The following is a 24,209-nucleotide window of genomic DNA, read 5'->3' as shown; positions in this document are numbered from 1 at the left end:
ATGCCTTCAATGCTTGGAAATCGCGCTGGCAGCGCTGCATCGACGCGGAAGGAGCCTATATTAAAAGTTTTTAAAGAATTATAACGATTGGTTCAATAATTTTTTTTAAATCGACTCAGTCCTTTTACTTTCCGGACAAGCTCTGTGTACACACTTATTTAAACTTTTAATAGTACTACACTTTAAGCCGATATTAAAAAAAAAAAATTTGATTAAAATTTAAAATCTAAGAACGGAACTGCAAGATTTTAAATGTATGAAACATTGTTAGTACTCTTCTTTTTTACTGACGTAGAAAACAGCGTTTCTTCTTTTCGCAATGTGGCGCCAATTGGCGATTTCAAGCGAAGCCAGGTCCTTCTGCACCTGGTCTTTCCAACGGAGTGGAAGTCTTCCTCTTCTTCTGCTTTCCTCGACAAGTACTGCGTCGAATACTTTCAGAGCTGGAGTGTTTTTGTCCATTCGGACGATATGAACTAGCCAGCGTAGCCGTTGTCTTTTAATTCGCTGAACTATGTCAATGTCATCGTATATCTCTACAGCTCATCGTTCCATCGAATGCGATACTCGCCGTTCAGTTCAAAGAAGCACCTGTTGGCAAGAGTTATTTTGCGATGGATTTCGAAGCTGACTTTTTAGTTGCTGTTAATACTGGTTCCAAGATAGACAAAATTATCTACGCCTTCCGACCATCAGACCCATTTGCTTCACTGCCTTATCTATTCTGGAGAAAGCAGAACTAACGGCGTGGTTGTTGAGGCATACGTCAGCAGCTGTATACTCTTATAGAGGATGATTATTTAGTTCTGCAGCTCGAATTATTTTCTCAAAGAGTAGATTGAAGAAGTCTCATACCTCATTAGGTATCGACCGGCTTGGAGAGTTCCTTCCTTATCCTGACGGAGCTTTTGGCATGGCTCAATTTCAGTTTACACAGCATTAGTTTTGCGGGGATACCAAGTTCAGACATCGCGGTATAAAGGCAGATCTTTTTCGTGCAGTCAGAAGCAGCTTTGAAATCGACGAAGAGGTTATGCGCGTTGATTCTCTTTTCATATGCCTTTTCCAAGATTTTGCGTATGGTGTATACCTGTTGAGTTGTTGATTTTCCAGGCCTAAAGCCACACTGATAAGGTCCAATTTGAAATCGACGAAGAGGTTATGCGCGTTGATTCTCTTTTCTATGCCTTTTCCAAGATTTTGCGTATGGTGTATACCTGTTGAGTTGTTGATTTTCCAGGCCTAAAGCCACACTGATAAGGTTCAATTAGTTTGTTGACGGTGGGCTTTAATCTTTCACACAATACGCTCAATAGAATCTTATACGCGATGTTGAGGAGGCTTACCCCACGGTTGGCGCAGATTGTGGGGTCTCCCTTTTTGTGGTTTAGGCAGACCGCACTTAAATTACAATCGTTGGGCATGCTTTCGTTCGACCATATTCTACAAAGAAGATGATGCATGCTCCTTAACAGTTCTTCGCCCCTGTGTTTGAATAGCTCGGCCAGAAATCTATCGGCCCCCGCCGCTTTGTTGTTCTTCAGACGGGTAAATGCTATTCGAACTTCTTCATCGATTGGGGAATAGGGTTCGCCTTCTTCTGGCGTTAGACTTTCACTGCTATTCAGCAGGCTGGAAGAGTGTTCCCTCCATAATTTTAGTATCTTCTGGGCATCAGTAAATAGATCACCTCTGGGGGTTCTACAAGTGTATGCTCTGGTCTCGAAACATTCTGTTAGTCGCCGTAGTTTTTCGTAGAATTTTCAAGCATTACCCTTGTCGGCCAGCTTCTCAAGCTCTTCGTACGCACGCATTTCGGTCTCTCTCTTTTTTTGTCTGCAAGTATTCAATGATATCTGATACATTGACCGTTCGAAAATTTTTGTATATGGATGCTATGGAAACTTCTTTTTCTTCTTTACTGGCGTAGACACCGCTTACGCGATTATAGCCGAGTCAACAACAGCGGCCGTCATCAAAAGGGAGGGTCTCTCATCCGAGGCTGTTTTTTTCCTTTTCATTGGGGGTGTTTTTTACGTGGCGGGTCCCAAACCCAGCGCACAACCCTATGCAGGGGATGTTTCGCTTCTCACTTTAGCTCGCCTTCAAACGGATGTTCTTAGGCTACCCAGAGGATACTTGGTCAAAGAACGGAAGTCGTGAGCTGCTTGAGTCATATGTAAATAATCAATTCTGGCCACTCCCAAGTGAATGGCGATCAGAGAACTTTCCTCACTTGCGTGAACTTCTACACATGACTCCATCCCAAACTATTGGCCGTAATTAACCCCCTTTTGCCACAATTGTACACCATAACCAAATCAGTATTTATTCGAGGAGTTTTTGAATTTTTGGTAGTTTTCTACTTGTAAATGAGGAGTAAGCTTGGTTGTCATTCTATTTAACATTGTCTGACAATGTTCTGAAAGAAATTGTTATCAGTAATTTTGATTAAGTTTAGTTTTTTATGAGATGTGCACTGCAAACTTATTAAAAGCAGGGCCTTGTCCACTTACAAAACATTTTAAAGCCGCAGATGCCTTCCCTACTTTAATGCCTTGTATCAAATGATGGTTTTGTATTTTTACGTTGTTAAAACCTTTTACAGTTTTGGGCAAAGAATACTTTGTGGGCTGCAATTTTCCAACATAATGTGTAACAAATTTCAAAACTCTGTATTCGATTCCCCATTTCTCTGCTCTCTTGTAAAAAAAATACATGTAAAACCAACAACTAAGTTATCGAGTTGAATTCGTACAAGAGAGTAAGCGTATACCTCATTACAGTCGTATAACCGCAATCTTTAGTGCCACCAAGTTTTTGTTTTGCATACTTTAAATCAGTTTTACTATTTTGAATGGTTCAAGTGACAAATAAAGATACAAATAAAGGGTTACTGTAACGTTTTTTAACGCGAAAAAATCGTGCTCTTGAAAGAATCGGAGTAAATTGTTCAGATCGGAACATTATAGCATATAGCTGCCTTTCAAATTGACCGATCAAGATGAAGTTTTTCATAAAACCATATTTTTTTATTAAGTTGTTATATCAAACATCGTGGATAGAATGAACCAACAAAATGTTGTCCGTTGGATGCAAAGAGTTGGTCGTTTAGCTTTTTAGATTGTTTATACTCTTACATACCATATATGTAGTTGCTTTGAGAAATGAATCTGTGAAGGATATTATAGCTTCGCTTCAGCCGAAGTTAACGTCGCTTCTTTTTTAAAGTACAAATAATTTTCCACACCGCGATCATAAGATAAATACTCGTAGAGCACTTATTTTGTTTTTTTTTTTTTTATTAACGGAGTTTTTTTTTGTACATAACAATGGTCTGATTTTGCTTATCCGCAATAACAACCTCGTGAGAATAAGGAACATTTGTACCCCCAAGCTTTGTCAATGTATCTAAAGTTTAACTTAAATTAGCGCTGGTACGATCATCTAATCTTGATATATGCCAATAAATTTGTGTCTATCACGATTACTTGTAGATGTTGCAAGTAATCGCTAGGTGAACAAAACTGTTGCGACTTGGTGTTAAAGTATAAGAATATTAGGTCAAAGCCCGGTGGGAACCGCAAGAAATGTACATAAGAGAATGTTGTAAAGAAATAAGGAAATATTAAATTACAGAAGTGATCAATCGTTTATTTTGTCAAAAACACAACAAACCTAAACCAGTAGGAAAGAAATGTATGATTTCCTAAACTTTAGTGTGCATATGTATATATCCTTCTTGTTAGGTGGCACGAGTCCGAACATTTGGTGCTACAGCTAAGCGGAAAATTTTAGTTAGACAGTCGTTAGAGAAACTGGAGGGGTCGTTCCATGACTGGATTACACAATTCTATGCAAGGGATAAAATATGCAAACGATAGCATTGTATAGGGAAACGACAACATTAGCCCCACTCAGTACAGCCAGGGAAATTTACATTATCTACAAATACAAGCAGAATAGTGGAAAACGCAATTTACAAGAAACACTTAGCCCATTTGTAGCCAAAAAGGCTGACAATATTAACTTAATTGTTCAGCACATATTCATCAGGCTCAAAAGAAGTAAGAGTTACAATTTAGATATAAGCAATGAAACTAGCAACAACGTAATAGAAAAAATAGAAGATATTACACCTGATAAATCGACTTTAAACAAGCTTAAAACTCCAACCAAATACAATATTGTAGATGATACTATCACATTAGAAACTACACTGGAACACGAAATGAACCCCAAAAACATTACCTTACAACTGCCGGGAACTGAGAATTTTTCGAATAATTTGTCCGACTCTAATTACAGTGGGGTGCTGGAGGTGGACGCTGTTTCCTTTGATGCGAATAGCGAGCGTATATTAAACGATAACAGTGACAATATTAGGAAAAGCGGCATCAACAAAATGGATATAACGGAACGTGAACGGGACCGCAAACGTAAACGTTATTTAACTGAAGAAGATCACAGCCGTATAACACGCAACAAATTGCAACAGCAGCACCAACTACAACATGAAGAAGAGCTCAAGGAAAAGATTCAAATGGAGGCACAAAGCCGTCTAGTATGCAAGACAGACGAGGGTGATAAAACAACAGTGTTTTCTAAGAACTTGCATCTCTCAGAGTTTGTTTCATCAAATTACGACAGTAGCAATATCGAAGGTAGTAGTCCTTATATGAACGATGGCGAAGCACATGCAAAAAAGATACTGCGTTCATCTATAACTGGTCTAAAGCAAGAAACTGTCACGAAAGTTAGCAAAAGAAGTTATGCTTCGGAACGCAAGCGGATAAAGCAAGATGAAGACGCTAGTTACAGAGATCAAAGCAAACGCGCGCTGATAAATAAATATCGCAAACGTATGGCCCAAAAAGTGGTAAATAAAGCGGATATTGGAAGTTCTAATTGTTGTGAGGATGATGCTCATAATGAACATGCCGATGGTTGTGAAAATTGGCTTTTTAATTCTGATAACAGCAGTTCTAGAGAAAAGCTTGAAGGTGAAGATATGTTGGGGGACCAATTAGGTAAACAACGACTTGACACTGACACATCAAGTGTGCTAGACTATAATAATTTCGGAATTCTAAATGATAATAATAGTTTGAAAATGCGGGAAACATCAACTAATTCACTTACACAATATACGGCCGGAATGTTTTATAATGGAAAGGAGTGCACAGATAGTAATAGATTTCAGAGTAATCAGTATGGCGATCATAATGAAACGCGTACTAATGATGCTACTACGAAAATAGCACCCTGCAATCCTCGGCACTGGGAAGAAAATGTGCCGTTCAATCCAGATAAGCAATTGTCAAAACACCAAGAACTACATCAACCGTATGCACGACAAAGTACAATACGAGATCTTGAATCTACCGATAAGCAACAGAATGGTAACTTACACGAATTCAGTGAGGCTGACCGTAGACCTGTGGCACACTATTCGACATCCATAGAAAGCACACAAGCAAACGGTCCAGCACAACGTACCCATAGCTATAGATATGATTCAATCAATACAACCCGTGACGGAAACGAGCGATCAGCAACGAAAACAAGCCCGAACGTTGACAGTGATGTAGATTTAAAGCAATATGAAAATGTTACAGCTGTCAGCTGTTGGCACCACAGTAATTCGAATGGAAATGTAACTAATGCTGAAAACAGTGCTAATAATATTGATAATAACGACAAGGTCTGCAGAAGTGAAAGCCCTGTTAGGGAAAAAATAAAGAATTATAATAAAGAACAAACATATGTATCCAGTCAATTGCATTGTATAAAGGATCACAACAGCCAGCAGTCTGTGTATACACAGGAGCGTTCAGGTGATAGTAACTCACAGCAGCTGGCAGAGGTTGTGCCAACGTCCACAAATATTAAAGGCATGAGTAATTGCAAAACATCTCTTAATTTGAACGAAACTATACATTCAACGCAGTCGTCACGAAGCCACAACAAAAATATGGATGATGTCTACGATGAAATTGATAGAGTCAGCACTAAAGCTTTGACGAGCAAGGATTCGAATTATGTTGAACAACATGATGAGGCGTATATCGAAAAAGCAGGAGTTAATCGATATGCCTTATCATTAGGCGAAACTAGTAAGACCAAAAGCTCAGCATTAACAACAGTATCAACAACTGCTACAATTGTAAATGATATAAGTGATAAAACTACTTGTACCATTAGTACCACTTCTACTACCACTACTACTACTACTACTTCTACTATTAGTACTACCACGACTACAAAAGGTTGTGTAACAACAAATGTTACTATTAATAATATTCCTAATTCTCGTGTTATAAAATCGGAGTCTTCTGAAGTAATAACAACACCAGTTGCAACTGTAGATGCAGCTAGTACCGTTGATAATTGCGAAAACGGCAAACATTTGGCACAAGTGCCATCTACAAACATAGTCAATGCCAATGTGTTAGGCGAAAGTACTTATAATTTGAACAATTCTCAGAAGTTAGGGGAAACTTTATCTGCATCAGGTACGACTTACGCACCTCCACACAGCAACACGAGCGACAATTTAGATAACCGCAATGAGCCCTGGGACCCAAGGCCTAACGAACCCTACCAACGATATAACAATAGCATTCATTTTTGCCAATCCACTGTTGATGGTGGTTCAGAGGCCTGCTTGTCGGCGACAGCTGAGTTGTGTTACAAGATATCAGACGATACCAACGAGAAACCGTTAAAGGACCAACATCAACAGCATGCTGTCAGCAAACAAAATGTCATCGATTTTAATGATAAAGAGCATCAGATGCATCATTCAAAAAAACAGCAGGAATGTGAATACATAACGCGGCAGTCCATCGATGCTTCAGTTTCACTGATCCCCACGAATATCTACAATACTGAATTACAGTTACAACAGCCAAGACAAGGGAGTCAGGACATTCAACACTTTATGCAGGAGGAGCTATGCCAACAAATGCAGCACCAGCAGCGTCAACAACTACAGGATCATCAACAACAAGAAGAGTTAAATCGTCATCATCACCATCACCACCAACAGCAATATCCTCATGATCCATCTCAAGTAGTACAACAAATTTCCTTGCATGATTATAACTTACATAGCCACCCACAACAATTACATTCGTTGCATGATGCATTGCGTCATAGCCATCAGCAGATTCAACATTTTGAGCAACAGCATCAGCTTGAGCAAAGGCATGATGAGGAACAGCAGCAGCATTTAATTGCGTATTTACATCACACTACCGAACAGACCCGACTGCAAGAACAATTACAACACCTTGAATATCAACAACACCAGCAACAATTTTCACAAGAACAACACCTTCATAATCAACATCAGCAGCAACAACAACAACAAATGCAGACAAATTTCATGTTAATAACTAAAAAACAGCAGCATCCACAACCACATATATCAATGGATTTGAAACGTATAAATCGTCCGCCACGTACTAGTATTGATGACCTCATAATAGACGAATTCTCAGAAGATCCCCATGCAACCTATAAACTGTGAGTAGTGTATGAGAAGCCATTGCCTATTTATTAAATTTAATTATAAATACATGTAATTTAATTGTGGAAAAGTTTTGAATAAGTTATAATATATCCACATTGTTAAAACTTTAGGCTAGACATATGTATGTATCAACCAATGCTATTAGCGTGTTGTCATAATTTTTTTATCAAATTCTATACTAGCTAGCAATATATATGTAAGTTAAAGAGCAGGTGATAAAGTTGCTTTCATCCTGCCAAGGAGATAAATTATTTTCGGCTCAGCCTCTTAATGATTCATCTTAGCGTGTGTGTGTAATTTGCTGATTTTCTTTTAAAAAATTTGTGCACTGAAAGAGTTTATTAGGTTTGTCACGAAATTTGTAAAATTGTATATTGATCTAAAAGAAGCTGATAATTTGTTTTAACCGTCGATATCGAAAACTTAGCATATAGCTGCAATACTAACTGAACGATCAAAATGAAGTCCTTGTTTAGGAAACTTTTTAATTTGACAAGGTATCTTTACGAAATTTGGCATAGACATTTTTCACAAGACATCGCTTAAGTTGTTAAACAAATTGTTCAGATCAAAACACTTTATCATATACACATAGTAATAATACGCAACGGTTACCCTCCTCCCGCCCAACCGACGTTAGGGGCGCAATCCGCGAACGAGCGGAATTAGCCGAGTCATAAAAGGCAAGAGAGTTTTAAGCGTTGCGATCTTAAGCTGCTCAGCTACAGAAACAAAAATTTCAACAGCCAAAATTATGAATTAGATTAAAGCTTATTATTTTTAAATGTTACTTGTTAAGAGTAGATAAAATAATTTTTTTAATGGTAAAGAGTGAGTCTGTTAGATCAAATGTGCTGGAATGAGAATTGAAATCATGACATATCCGGCGGAATGGTTCGTTTAAATCAAAATATGTTCTAGAAAATTTTAAAAGTAAGGGTCTAAACTGCCTGGTAGAGCGAGCGGGGTCCTTAAATTAATATCAGATAAGAAAGATGGGCTACAGACTGACCCATTCATGAGTTTTACAAGAAATATTATACCAAGCATCTCCCTACGACTAGCGTGTGTCGGGAGATTTATAAGTTTTAAACGGTTAGTGTAAGGGGGAAGATTTAAACTGGAATCCCAATGCAAATGATTTAAGGAAAAAAGTAAGAATTGTTTTTGAACGGACTCTAACTTATCCGAATGGACTTGGTAACTAGGGTTCCAAACCACAGATGCATACTCTAATATAGGCCTCACCAGAGACGTAAAAATAATTTTTGAGGTAAGCGGATCTCTAAATTCTTTAGGCCAACGTTTAACAAAACTAAGAGCTTTAAAAACCGTGGAAGAAGCGTGAAGATTAAAATTGAGTTTCGGGTCCATAGTTACTCCCAGATCAACAAAACTGTATACTTCCTCCAACCTAAAGTTTTGTATTGCGTATGAAGTAGGGTCTACAGATCTGCGTGAAAAGCACATCGTTTTACAATTTTTAAGGTTTAATGGCATGTCATTTCTATCACATCAAGAAACTAGGTTGTTTAAGTCTGTTTGCAACTGACATCTTTCGCTGTTTGAAGTATAAGTTTTAAAAAGTTTTACACCGTCAGCATATAATAAAACTTTTGAAAACTTAAAAATAGATGATATGTCATTAATAAATAACAAGAACAGAATTGGACCAAGATGGCTACCTTGTGGAACGCCTGAAGGAATATTCATTATGGCAGCAAAAGATTTAACGATGACTTGTTGAATTCTATTACTAAGATAAGAAGAAACCCGTTTTAGAAATATTCGTTGAGAGCCAAGAAGATCAAGTTTATTCAAAAAAATTGAATGGTTTACTTTATCAAGAGCTTTACTAAAATCTGTGTATATAACATCAGCATTCTTATTCTCCCTAAAGCCCGTTGATACATGTGATACAAATTCAAGCAAATTAGTTATTGTAGATTCCCTTTACGAAAACCGTGCTGTGAACAAGAAATTAGTGGAGAGATTCGGAAGGTTATGTCGTCTGTTATAATTGCTTCAAAAATTTTAGGTAGTGCAGACAACTTTGCTATTCCCCTATAGTTTTCAATAGATGACCTAAATCCACTCTTATGTAAAGGAATTATAAATGACTTTTTCCATATGGATGGAAATAAACCTTGCATAAGAGATGAATTAAATAGTTTTATTAGGGGCTGGTATATATGTTTGGAATAATTTGAATAGTCAGCAACTAAACCAGTTTTTGTTTTAAGTTTGAAAGCTCGAGATTTTTTTTTTTAATTTACATAATTCTTTCGAAAACCATAAATTAGAACTCACTTTTTGAATAACAATACAGTTCGGAACATATTTTTCGAATAAGTTTAAAAGAGTTTCATTAATATTGCCACTGTAATCTGGTCAAGTTACTTTAGAAAGCTCGTAATTAATCTTCTTAAAATTAGCTTTCGCAAAGTTGAACCGAAAACAAAGGTCTTGTGTATTATTATGAGCAAAGTTGGCTATGATTTCGATGTTAATTTCCAAAGTAGGATGATAGGAGTGCTCTGGCCGACATTTCATCTAAGAACTCGATAAAACATAAGCGAGTACTAATAGGAATGGTATAATCATCAATATATTTCCATGATACGCACGGTAAATTAAAATCTCCCAAAACAATCATGGAATCAGTATTAGCCATTGAGAAAACATTATTTATTAATGAAGCATGCTGCATATATACAGATATGTCCAAGTGAGGCGGTATATATGTAAGATAAAGTTAAGTAGATATGGCCACTATTAGCGCAAATACGAATGCACTTAAATTCTATGAAGTCTGCATGCGGAACATCGACTTCTTCAGATGGAATTGAAGAATGAATAGCAAACAAGACACCACCTCCTTTTCTGTTCAGCCGGTCATATCTAAAGATTTCGAATTCGCTGTTGAATATTTTATTATCAAAAATGTAGGGCTTTAGCCAAGTTTCTGTGAAAGCAATGATTTTTAAGTTACAATGAATGCAATTTAAATACAAATCAGCAAGTTTTGTATTAAGACCTCTAACATTTTGATAATAAATAAACAACGAATTAGTGTTAATTAGTTTTTTGTATCCACGGGATTTCTTGGCATTTTAGTGATAATTACAGGGGGCTTTTCTCTTTTGCGCTCGAATTCGCGCACAAAGACCCCAGATGACCAGAATGAGTATCAATTGAAAATTGTCCGCGGATACATCGATCTTAAACGACGAAATATCAATGTTGTATTTGAAATTAAATTTACGGATGTTTGTATCTACCGTTTTTAATTTCGACGAGATATAACTTTTTATATCATCGACTGTGGTATCCGCAGCAAGTCTAGAGACAAAAATTGCATTTTTCGCGGTATTACAACTTAGTTTTTATTGGCTGACTTGGAGGTATTTGGAGGCGGATCTTGAGAAGTTTTCCGCTTACTGTGTTCAGTAACAGTTTTCTCTGCGTCCTGAGTAGACGGAACCTTCTCTCTTTGAGGACAAGGGGATGAAAGATTGATGAGGTCAATAGTAGGTGGGCGCATTTTTTTTAAGGAAGATACAGTGGTATCTTCATCAGACGGACGTTTACGTTTAGATGAAGGCTTTGGATTCTCTTCCCTTACTATCAATAATAGAATCCAATATCCTACCTGTCAGTCCAGCACATTTAAGACGGGCAAGCCCGTCACAAAGTCTACACGAAACAAAGCAAGTCATATTGAACAAAAACAATATTAAATAAAAATATAAAAGTGTTAAATAATAAAAATAAAAAGAGCAATGACAAAAATATTTATAACAAATAAATGCAATAAAAATAGTTGGTTATCAAAGATAACAACCAATGTAGCGAGCAGTTTGAGATGGACTGTAACACACGAAAAGTGAGAAACTCGCAAACAGGTGTGAACAAAAATGGAAACGAATAAAAACGAGAAAGAAATATAGGTATGCAATGTACATAAATTAAAAATAACAATTGCACTATTTAAAATGAAGCACAAAAACGAATTGAAAATGACTCGACGGAATAAATTAAAATTAGCCAACACACAGTTAAAGTAAATTTCAATTGCTTTAATAGAACAATACTCGTATAACAGTGATATTTATCTTAACGGATCACATAATTCAGATAATTTCACCGCAAAGTATTAAATATTATATAAATAAACAAATTTCTAAGAGCACGAAAGCACAGCTGTACACGAGAAAAGTTGACAGATGTAGTGGTAGTATTAAGGTATAATGTAATTTGGTTATAATATTTTTGTAAAAACAAACAACAGTTTAAGTAAATTTGACACTATTTCTCCAGAAAACGAAATTCAGATGTGGAATCATATTACGCATATGGTCTTAACAATGAGGTATGCCAAGTTTTATGGATCATTCTGAACAATTTTTCCCAAGGGACTATGGGTCTAACACTGGTTTCGAGCTAGCGATCTTTAGGGCGAAGTTGTTTAGAGATTATAAAATTTTGTTCGCCAGTTTTTGAGATGTTCGAATGAAATTTAATACGTAGGTGCATTTTGATATTTTATTGATCATTTATCCAAATAGTACTAATTTTTAATTAAAAAACCAAGAGTAAGAGTTACGAGTGTACTTAACAGTGACAGTGAAAATGAAGAAAATCGGAGAACTATATCATTCATATACAACCAGCAGCAATGAATTATAGGCTAAAAGTTCGAAATTTTGCAGAATAGCCCTCAATGTATACTTTACAATGGCAGTGAAAATAAAGAAAATCGGAAAACTTTATCATACATAAATGTGATAGATGAAAGGGTTCAGATCAGTTAAATATTGGTAGTCGAAAAAGTTTGTTCGCATTTCTAATCAAATTTTTACTTATCTTCGGCTTGCATGTCATTCTACCCTTTGTTACCCCAAAAACTGCAAAATATAGCGAATTTCTTCATTACTTTCACTCATTTTTGAACAGCTCCCAACTTCCCGAACTAGAGTGTAAATCTCACCTTTCCCACACTATATGCTATGACACAATGTTGTTGGTAGCATCGAGATACTAACGACATCTATTGACAAAATACGAAAAGACCTTTTCGACTACACAAAATTAGTGCACAATTGATGTACATACATGTAACATTGTTAAAGCGATACCCCGAATTTTAGTCAACTTTATGTTTTATTACAGTGGTCTTTCACCAAATCAGGTTAAGCATGAAAATCAAGATGATGGGTATGAGACGAGCGGCGGCGATGTGCTCACCCCAAATTCCCACAGTTCATCAACACATTCGGTGACGCCACAACATCAGATGCAGCTTGGTATCAATATTATACCTCAACGGAAGTATGAAGAGCAACAAATGAAAATACAGCAACCTCTTCAAAGCACCACTGCTAGTGATGTAAATAACCAACAACAACAATCGCCGCGGAATAATACACAAGGAACACTGCATGGAGTGGAAAGTACAGTTAATCAAAGCGACAAAATATCAGGTTTAAACGGGAAGGAAATTTTATCTGCGGATTCATATTCCTATATGGAAGACATAGCGGGAACAATTACAGGAGTTTCCAATACTAGTAACAGCGCAAATAAAAGGATTATTAATATGCCGCAGGACGCACAACTTAATATTAAGACTGTTAAAAATAGGGATGCAACTGTAGAATCTTATATGTGTGCACCCACTAATATAATGAGTCATAATGTGAATGATATGTACAGTATTCAAAATCAACAACAACACCAAAACCAACCGCAACAGCAGCAGCAGTTGCATGCAGCCAACAACGAATTACTCCAATCAATGGATTATAATTTAAAAATGAAACCAACATCTGGAAATGGATTAAGCGATGCTGAAATGTTGGAACAGACTGTGATACATCAAAACTTGCATCAGCTGCAACTTCCGCAACAATCCCACACGCCAAACCAATTAATTTTTTCGGAAAACAATGTGATCCTCAGGCCACCACAAAAGAAGCGTGGTCGCAAAAAGAAAATTCAACCAAACACCGACAATGCACTGCCGTTATCTTTACAATTTCTAACTGGCAGCAGCGAATGCGGTATAGCACCTGGTCCCAACGGAGAATTGCCATCTGTGTAAGTAACATTAAACATTTTTTCTATTTTAAATAACATATTCGTATGGTCTTAAAGCTGCATCGCTGACAATACGCTAAAGAATTCAAGTGAAAATCATGCTACCGGTCTGCTTAAGTCGAAGGAGCGCAAGAAACACGACCGTTTCAATGGAATGTCCGAAGAGGAAGTCGTTAAGCGTACACTACCCGACCATCTATGTGAAAATCTTGATATAGTCATAGTGAGTGTAAATTTCCAATTGATCATGGCTCTAAATAACTTTAAGTTATTAACTTTAAGTGTTATAATCATATCCATTAGATCTAAATCTGCATTAACCATAGTGTAGTTTTACTATTTAGACTCTTGACAATTCATGTACTTACAGATTGGAATTAATCCAGGCTTATTTGCTGCATATAAAGGGCATCATTATGCTGGACCTGGCAACCATTTTTGGAAATGCTTATACCTATCCGGTCTTACAAGAGAACAAATGAGCGCTGAACAGGATTACAAACTATTAAAATACGGTATTGGATTCACAAATATGGTCCAACGTGCCACTAAGGGCTCTGCCGACCTCACCCGAAAGGAAATCAAAGAAGGTAGCCGCATTTTAGTTGAAAAGCTTCAGCATTTTCGTCCTAAAATTGCCGTATTTAATGGGAAATTAATATTTGAAGTTTTTTCTGGAAAGAAAGACTTTAATTTTGGTCGCCAGCCAGAGCGCGTGGAGGGTACCGATACCGTAGGTTACAAGACTTCTTATATTATTTGTACGTCTCAATATTTATTTGCATTTTAGTATGTATGGGTTATGCCATCATCATCAGCAAGATGCGCACAGTTGCCGCGAGCAGCAGATAAGGTGCCCTTCTATGCTGCGCTTAAAAAGTTTCGGGACTACTTAAATGGATTAATTCCACATATGGACGAGTCGGAATGTATATTCACAGAACAAAAAATTAAGCAGGTTTGTGAGCAAGATAATGAGAAGAATTCTGTTACTATTACTTCAGCAGTAGAGGTTTTATGTGGAGCTCATAGTGGTGCGGGTATACTTAATGCAACAGACGGTATGGGTATTGCATACAAAAGTATGCCAATACAGCCAATGAACGACGTTGAAACAGGTGCGTCGTCGCAACATCCTGGAGCCGGTGCCGGTGAGATGGGCAACGATGGCAATGACATCAGTGGACTTTGTGTCGATGCTGCCAATTGTGGTGGTTGCCCTAACACTAGCGACGGCAGTGGCGCCGTTATGAATAATGGTGCAGGTATCAGCAGAGATAGTAATACTGTGCCGAATGAGAGTTGTTCTATCCACCAGGAGCAGGAAAAATTTCCTAGATTTCAAGGGAGTTGTACAGAATCTACCTACGTATATACGACAAATGAGAATGAACGTGGCCACAATATTGCTGCTCATACCCCTGGCCCTGGGCCACCGCCATCCCTACCGCCAGGCACTTCAGTTATAGGTTCCAGTATGCAGCAACGAAATGAAAACTACATGATAACTGGAAGTTACGTACAACCGCCACCGGAAAAAAAAAAGCGGGGGCGTCCAAAAAAGATTAAAGACGTGGATTCGATTGATAAGGTTGCTCGTAATCGCATGCCAATTTTGGGACAGATGTCCAACGCAAACATATTGAATTTGTCAATGATGGGTGGTGGCGTACCTGGTCAATGTAGCAACGATGCCTTTTTGGGAAGTGCCGGTGTCGGTATAGTCAACGGTAACTGTGAGACGCCAAAGAAGAAGCGCGGCAGACCAAAGAAAGTGAAACCAACAAATGAAGCACAGCAAAATCAAAATACATTAATACAAGGAGAGCCACATGCAATGCCAATTCCGTCACTTAGCGGCATGGATAATAGTTTTTCTAAACGCATGCATCAGCACGTAAATGCAATTTATAGCAATAAGGAAATGCCAAAGCAGCAACAACAACAGTCGACGCAACAAATGTACACGTCAAGTTCGCCAATGAGATCACCAGCACTGAATAGCTCATATGCTGGTATAACACCGCCGACATCAACGCAATCTACATCGCCCACACATCAACAGCATTGCGATAAATTGCATGAGAATGTCAGTAACATCATCGAAAGTCCCACGAACTTAGCAGCAACTCAAAGGGATACTAGCGGCAACAACAGCAATAGCTATTACAGCAGTAAACATATTGCTGCCATAAACTCGAATGGCTCGGAACTCCATGATGGATCAAATGTATCTACGCCTCACGCAATAACTTCAAATGATCTTGTAAATGAAATGCCAGTCAACGCAACTATACAAGCATCTATAACTGCCTCTCACGAAACACAATTGGGTGAGTCTCCACCTCCAAGCTCACCAAATATATGTACAGTGGACTTTGAACCGCCAGCAGGAGGTGGGGCTCTTTCAATTGAACACGGCACAGAAATACGTCAAAGGCGGCCAACTGAAATGGAATCACGTATACAACAACATCAACAGTTGCAACAGGGCACTCCATATGCTAGTCCGGTAAACGAGTCATTGTCTGAACATCAAGCGAACGATCACTATCAGCAATGGATGTCACCGCACTCAGCCATTTCATTGTCAGCACAATATACTCATCACCAACCAGAACAAATACAACAACAAGAACAGATTTTGAATTTTGAGCAACAGCAACAGCAGTTGCATCATATGCAGCAACTACAGCATTCAGTACACCCCCACCGGGAACAATCAACAACGCCTATGCATGCACAATGGTTGCGACAGCACCGCTACGATGATATCGTTGGTGGTAATTATAGCGTCACATCAGCACATTTACATCACCAGCAGCAGCAAAGACAACATCATATGCAGCTCCCTAATCAGCAACAACAGCAAAATAGTACTGAGCATCAGCACAGTCATATATCGCATCATCACTCACGTTCACCTATAGATGTGACCAGCAAAAGCCTCACTGGCCTGGAGTCACTAGTCGATCAAATTCCTTCACTGTCAGATAATAACTTAGTACCCATACCACCAGCGATAGAAAATAGCGGAGTAAATGCAACAGTTGAGAGTAGTTTACAGAGTTTACAGCAACAACAACAGCATATGCATCAGCGACAACCACACTTGATTGCAATTGATACAGCGGTTGACATACATACCGATACTTATTGCACACCAAACAGCACAATAAATGCGATTCCTGCTGTATCCGATACGATTGATACAATAGCGGGTAACAATAGCAACGGAAGCAACACCCCGCTCCCAGTTAATGGTTTATATAGCGCGAATTCTCCGCGCAATTATAGTATTCCTCGACTTAACTCCTCAGCTGCTTCATCACCAATAATGATGTCTCCCCACCATCATCAGACACAACAACAGCAAGTTTCGTTACATCAACCTTACGGAAATTCAGTAAGCACGCCCCTAATATCAGATGTTTTATTATCTTCAACGCCAATGACAAGCTCAGCTAGCCATACAAATAGTCCAGCCGACAATAGTTTGGTTGAAGACTCTGCAAACGCATGTACACCAACAAGCGGTGTGACTATCAATACTTCAACAGCACCAACCAGCCTGTATAATAACGTAACAACCACGAATATACACAATATGAGTTCTAATAACTTTTCAGTAAGCAATTTAGTCGCCTCATCTGTTACGCCCAGTAATAGTTGTAGCAGCCACAACAATTATGCTTCATTGTCGACAACAACATCGGCAGCTGCCGCAAGCAATGTATATCACCATACAAACTTTATTGCCGCGGCTGCCTTAGCTGCTGCCGCTGTGAATTCACCCACCAATCATTTACAGACATCACCCAGCACCGCCGCTGCAGTGGCGGCTCATCACGCAGCGCACCACCATGTTGCGCATCAACAAATGTATTCACATGCACATTTGCCCCCGCATATGGCAGGTGTTAATTCAATGTATGCTCCAGCACCGACACATCATCATCACCACTTGACACATCACCCGGCACACCATCATCATCACCATTCACCATACGGTGCAACAGCGCAACACAGTACTAATAACGATTACGGCAATCCTTACTGTACGACCGTTACCGGTGCCCCACAAAATGCTCCTATCCATTTACCCAGTCCCAATTATCCCTACGGTTATGGAAGTCAAGTAGCTGTTGCTGCAGTAGCTGCAGCCCAAAGTAATTATCCAACAGCAATACATTCTCATCATACACAGTCCCCGGAAGCGAGCGCACCACCACCACCCGGTGCGGTAACCGCCGCTGCGGCAGCTGCTGCTGCAGCCGCTGCTGCTGCTGCCGTTTATCATACTCATCACCCCGGTCATCATCCTCATGCAACACATCCGTTATCGATGTTTGATCGACTGAAACCCTCCGATATAAATGGTTATGGCGGGTTCTGATGATGAACAAAAAATACAAATTACGTGTATGCATATGATTGAGAAAAGTTGAGCCATGGCGAAAGCAAATGAAAAGCATAGTTTAACTGTCAGCTTAAAGCATAATTGTAACACTTGGGAAATATCCATTTTATAAGCAAATTTACATACGTATACATCACATCTGTATACATATACATATACTTAAATGTTATTTAAGCAATTTAAGACAAGCAAAGACTAAGATTCGAAAGTCGTTTCCAACTGGCCGATCTTTTATGACACCGTCTGCCTGTCTTCTTGTACGAATAATAAGGCAAATATTTAGTGTGTTAGGGGACTTAGGGAAGCCAGGATAAATATGCTCTTTATCATAGACCAAAATGTGTATCATATATTCAAATGAAGTAATGTGTTACGTATCTATCTATCTACATTGCCTCATTTACACAAGCACTTTCATCACTTCAGGGGAATTCATACACTCAATTGAATGTGACTTTATTTATACATAAGTAAATATTAATTTATTTTTCATAACGAAATAAACAAAACATCCACTAACATTCTCCTCATTGTCCAGCTTTTGCAAGACTGAGGTTGAGACATCTCGGCAGTCATAACTTTGGTGAACAAGTAGACATAGCCTAAACTGGGGTCGAATCGGTACATCGTAAAAGCCTGTATTTCGTATTATGACATACGTGATCGTAACGCTTATATCGTAATCTGATAAGATACGTGAACGAGTATTAAACGTATCTGTTCGTTCGAACGCAAACTACCAATCGTAATAGACAAATTTAAGGAAATTTAAGCAAAACTTTTTTAAATTATAAGTTTTCTATAATTTTTAGGAATAAAGAACATAAACAAGAAACCAATAAATGGAATATCTCATTAAAAATTAAAAAAAAAAATATTATTTATATGAAAAAAATTTTTGTATTTTACTTGACAAGAAAAATAAAGTTGTTTACAAGGTAAAGGACATATACATTTTTGAATTAAATTCATTTATTTGGTCTCTTAACGTTTGGTCGATTGCGGTAAAGCGGTTCGCTACCCCGTTGTCCACTTCTTGTGTGTGACAAGAATCGCAATTTTAGGGTCGTAACTTATTGTAAATTTTATGCAGATATATGTAATGCCTCACAAACGTTAGCAAATCTTCCACTTTTATGCGGTGATACCTTCCTCTCTTGCCATTTCTTAAACTACTCCACCGTCTTTTTAAGATTCCAATGCTTTGTTCAACGATACATCTACAGCTATCTCCGCTCTATTTTTTTATGCCCATCACTTTCACTAGAGCTCAAAGAAAAAAACAAAGTTGGATTCATTTTGATTTTTAATTAGCTTTTGTTAGTTTATTGAAAATTTCGCAACACTTTTGACAGTTCTATTGTGACCTAAAAATACGATCCAAAGCAATGTGTACGATCCAAAGCAATGTGAAATTTAAAAACTATTGTGAATTGAAAATACATTACGATCCATTTGCTATTGTATGTCATAATGCCAATCACCGCATCCGTTTGACGTATCACGTAATTTTCTTTCGTACGTTTGCCGATCCGCGCACGGATGTAATGACTTGACCCCTGATTTTAGTCGTCTCAACAAATTTGTTGTTGGCTCAAAGCGCTTAGTCGATTTTTAAGAATCTTATAATCAAGCGTTCTAAGCTGTTCAAGTGAGATCCCTCCTAGGATACATAAATATAATCTTCGGAAATTTGAAATCTTTTGAGTTAATAAAAAAGTTTTGGATTGCTGTCGTCTCAGTTGATTTGTCTCACCATAACCCTAACGCATAGCATGATGCAATAATCTAAATAATATCTGTCTCCGATTCACTGATCGCTTCTTTTATCCTGTCAAAATATTTCATGTAAGAACAACAACAAAGATATCGAGTTGAATTCGTACAAGAGAGTACTAAAGTGGATAGCATCTACCTTCAGTGCTACAGAGGTTTATAGCGGGATTCTGTAACCAGTCTCTAGTCTCTATTTGAGACATTTTGAGGTAAAGTCTCAATTTGTGACTAGTTACTATGCAGTCTCTAGCGTTAGTCTCAAAATATTGCCTCAAATTTGAGACCTGGTAGTTAGCTGGTCACAAAACTAAAAAGAACTCTTGTCTGCCATTTTGAGTATACTGAATAGAAATCATCATAGATATTAATCGATTTTTTATATTTTGTAAGCTTCTCAAACACGAAAAGGTTAAAAATAAATTAATTTTAGATAAATTTCGTAAATATTATGAAACAAATTCAACATATATTTTTATTTTTATTGATAATTATGTTTTTTGACTAAGTTATAGAAAATTTAATATTTGTTATCGACATATTTATTTTCATTCAAGTGTAAAAACATTTCTGAGTAATGAAATGTAATAGATTTTGTGATTGTCTCTTACAGAATAGCAAAATCGTCTCAAGTCTCAAAAATTGTCTCTAACATAAACTCTCAAATTTAGAGACTTGAGACTGTATCACAGTACAGAATCGCACGGTTAATTTGCATATTTTAGATCAAGTTTACTATTGTGAATGGTTCAAATGTCAAATAAAAATACAAATTTTTAAAACTAAAGAACTAATTGCATGTAGTAGTTTATAGAAAACGAAAATAAAATGTTACGACAACGTTTTTTTTTTAACGTGAATAAGTATTTGTCCACTAAGAAAGAAACATAACACTTACGCATGTGTCACAAGGCATGTTAGCGCAGCGTGCACTTCAATTACTATCATTTGTTTGAGCATCTGGTATAGTTTGTTCGATTAGCTGGAAAGTAACGCTTGTCGGATCGAAGACAGCTAATGTAATTGACAATTATTCGACTAAAGTAAAGTTTTTAGTACTTAATAAATCTAATTTCAGCCGAAAGCCTATGATGCTAGCGCTGCGTACTTTAGTTTGTATAATAATTTGTTTATTATGTAAGCTTTAATAAAATAAAAAAAATCTAATGGGTATGGATAGAAAATTGAAAATGCAACGACCATGGTGGTCAATCTCGTAATAAGTAATTCTGAAATGTCCAATATAAAAATTTTTTGTGATAGGATTTTTTAAACCAATTTAACAAAAATGAAAAGTTAAACTTATTATCCGATATTAAACATATTAAAACAATTATTTAGGATACATGGTCCACTATGTCTATAAACAAAATTCAATTTATGTGTATTTAAAATTTTTTCACTAGCTGCGAGTTTATCTAGTGTTGCTCGATCAGCTATATGTAATTAGATCCGTTCTCTTATAATCATATCTCCAAAAAATTCGCAAGCCCTTAGCCACAATCACATATTTAATATTTATATGAACAGAAGGCTTAAACAAATATTTGTTTGTTATAAAATGTATCGATATACTTTTATATACATATGTATTTAATTTAACTACTAATGAAAATTGTGTGGTAATTTAGATTCGGTGAAAATTTTCAAGTAAACTTAATAACGAGTGAAAATTTTACTAAGTACATAATCAATTTAAAACAACAAAACAAAAGATAATAAAATAAAAAATAAAACACTTTTAAACTATTCTTAAGATATTAAACAAGTAAATATATTTTTGTGTATATAAATATTTGATACATAAATGGCTTTAAAAGCTATTATGTGGAAAACAATAATTTTAAAAAGTTCAACAAAGAAAGCGTGAAAATAAAATTAACTGTGTGATTACTAACTTTTTATTTTCCTAAGAAAACTGTTTAATCTAAATACAAAGGAAACTACTGACATTTATTTAAGAATTTATTATATAACTAAAGCATAGAAAAATAATATATATAAAGAAGAAAAATAATAATAATAACGAAATAAATAGTTAAAATGAACGAATCAACAACATATTAAAAATTGTACTGCGTAAACTAGTGACGTTTCCACGTGACTTGTAAATTTCAAGAATTATTTAGTTCAGTATTTATAAATCATACAGAAAGTCAGCAACAACAAACTGAATATGGAACAAAGGTTCCATTAAAATGAAAGTAAAAAAATTCGGTTACGGATATAACCTTATTTAGGGGTGGTATATATGTACGTATGAAGTAAAAACTTCAGTCACACAAAGTATTATAAAAGTAATGAAATTTGTCGGCTGCTGTTTTTACGAAGTAATTGAATTAAAAAATTGGATAGGCGAAACAATGCCAGTAACTACTTGCACATAGCACTTGCAAATTCAAAGTGTAAGTTGTGCAGAAAGAGATGATCATAAGTAAGAACATGCTTTGCAAGGGTACCATTTTTCAGAAATTCCTGTATAATTTTTCAACTCTAAAAGGCAAATAAAACTATTTTTTATGCTTACATTTCTACCGAAGTACATATAGTAGATCAATCGTAATAAACATTAAACATATTTCGTTGTTTGGATGTCCTTTATTTTCAAAGAATGCATAAGGGATTAGGTGTATTCAGAGGCAAAGCCGCATTAAAATTGCAAGTATTATTTTTTGCCAGAAAATTGTTTTATTCTATATCAACACAGCATCATTAAATAAGGTTTCGACATAACAGAGGTTTGAACTAAAATTTAAAAATAAAAGCTGTTTGTGTTGATTCAGTTCCAACCGAAGCTTCTTGTGGTGATTATTACCAGTCCGTAGAGATTTATTAAAATCAATCGGACAAAAAGTTAGTTTCTTAATAGATAATCCTTTCAATAATATATACATATGTATATTAGGGTGTTTTTTTCTTTTTTTTTTTTGAACTATTACTTTTTTTCAGTCCCGTCACGAAATTTCCTTGGAAATACCCTAAAAAAATTCCCTGAAAATTTTAGCCCATAATATCAACGTTACGAACTGGACCAAGGCCTGTAAAACTTTTCCATAGAAAATGCACTACAATCGTGAGTTTTTATCTTTAAATTCCTACATATCAGAGGTATTTTATGGCATCGCTTTGACTTTAGACGCATATTTCTCAGAATTGTTCACTCTACAAAAGTGCCCGGTGCAACAAAGTCGTAACTCACACTGGCGAGGTAGTACGCGGTTCTAAGCCCGATTTTTCCAAGAATTTCCCATTTTTTTTGTATTTATCTCGTAAATGACAGGAGCTATAGAAAAAATGTACATGACGAATTTGTAGCAAATTTTTAAACGCGTAAGAAAGGACTAAGTTCGGATGTAACCAAACATTTCATACCCTTGCAACTTTCAAGGATTGAAGGCGGGGAAATACTTTGAGGTGTTAGTAAAACTTCATATTAAGAAGTTATGCGAAAGAATTCATTATATGACAGAATAGAGAATGAATTACGATAAAATTTGGTGTTTTATTAAATTATATTATAGTCATGGACTTAATCGTGCAACGTGCTGCTACAGAGTTATTAGTTATGTGCAAGTAACGGTTGTTTTTATCCCCTGAAACTGATGAGGATAGCTGTAATTTGGCACAGAGAATTTCAGTAACCAGGGGATGGTTAAGGGATTTGTTCTGAGCGAATTTGATAATTCTATCTTAAGTGGTTTAGGAGATGTGCACAACCTCTTAAAGGGCAGAGACACGACCATTTTTATACTCTCGCAACAAAGTTGCTAAGAAGAGTATTATAGTTTTGTTCACATAACGGTTGTTTGTAAGTCCTAAAACTAAAAGAGTCAGATATAGGGTTATATATACCAAAGTGATCGGGGTGATGAGGTAGAGTTGAAATCCGGATGTATGTCTGCCCGTCCGTGCAAGCAGTAACTTGAATAAAAAAACTTGAGATATCATGATGAAACTTGGTACACGTATTTCTTGGCTCCATAAGAAGGTTAAGTTCGAATATGGGCAAAATCGGCCCACTGCCACGGCCAAACAATGGCGAAAACCGAAAACCCCGCCCCCTACTAAGTTATTTGTACATATCTCGGAAACTACTATAGCTATCTCAACCAAACTCTATAGAGTCGTATGAACCAAAAACCATATCTTAGGAACTACTAATCTAATTAATTTTACAGCAAAATAAAAAAATATGTAAATGATGGATAATGAAATTTCGATTATCACTTTATCATGCGAGAGTATAAAATGTTCGGTGACACCCGAACTTAGCCCTTCCTTACTTGTTAAATTTCGTTTTTAGCCCACAGGTACGACTTGCTACTACGTGCCACCCCTTTGCCACATTTCCATTTTTTAATCTTAATTTAGAGTTTAGTA

General features: G+C 36.7%; 2 protein-coding genes across 6 annotated transcripts in view; both read left to right on the top strand.

The window, feature by feature from the left end:
* Positions 1-22,416, top strand: part of LOC105225759 (uncharacterized) — a 142,562-nt gene extending 120,146 nt beyond the window's left edge. The window contains exons 3-7 of one of the 2 annotated variants that reach the window (XM_049459976.1): positions 4,309-7,530; positions 12,710-13,636; positions 13,694-13,859; positions 14,007-14,369; positions 14,427-22,416. In XM_049459976.1, the coding sequence (XP_049315933.1) occupies positions 4,406-7,530; positions 12,710-13,636; positions 13,694-13,859; positions 14,007-14,369; positions 14,427-18,032 (8,187 nt within the window). In that variant the 5' untranslated portion in view covers positions 4,309-4,405 and the 3' untranslated portion in view covers positions 18,033-22,416. Of the gene's footprint in view, positions 1-3,856; positions 7,531-12,709; positions 13,637-13,693; positions 13,860-14,006; positions 14,370-14,426 lie in introns of those variants that run through there. The other variant, XM_029550840.2, reaches the window with a different exon arrangement.
* The window catches only part of LOC125779273 (uncharacterized), an 854,525-nt gene that overhangs the window by 38,073 nt on the left and 792,243 nt on the right, over positions 1-24,209 (top strand). The gene's annotated exons all lie outside the window — the stretch shown is intronic.

The sequence above is a fragment of the Bactrocera dorsalis genome, chromosome 6, assembly GCF_023373825.1.
Source record: "Bactrocera dorsalis isolate Fly_Bdor chromosome 6, ASM2337382v1, whole genome shotgun sequence".
NCBI lineage: Eukaryota > Metazoa > Arthropoda > Insecta > Diptera > Tephritidae > Bactrocera > Bactrocera dorsalis.
The sequence above is the reverse complement of the archived record's forward strand: the minus strand, read 5'-3'. Positions and strand labels throughout refer to the sequence as shown.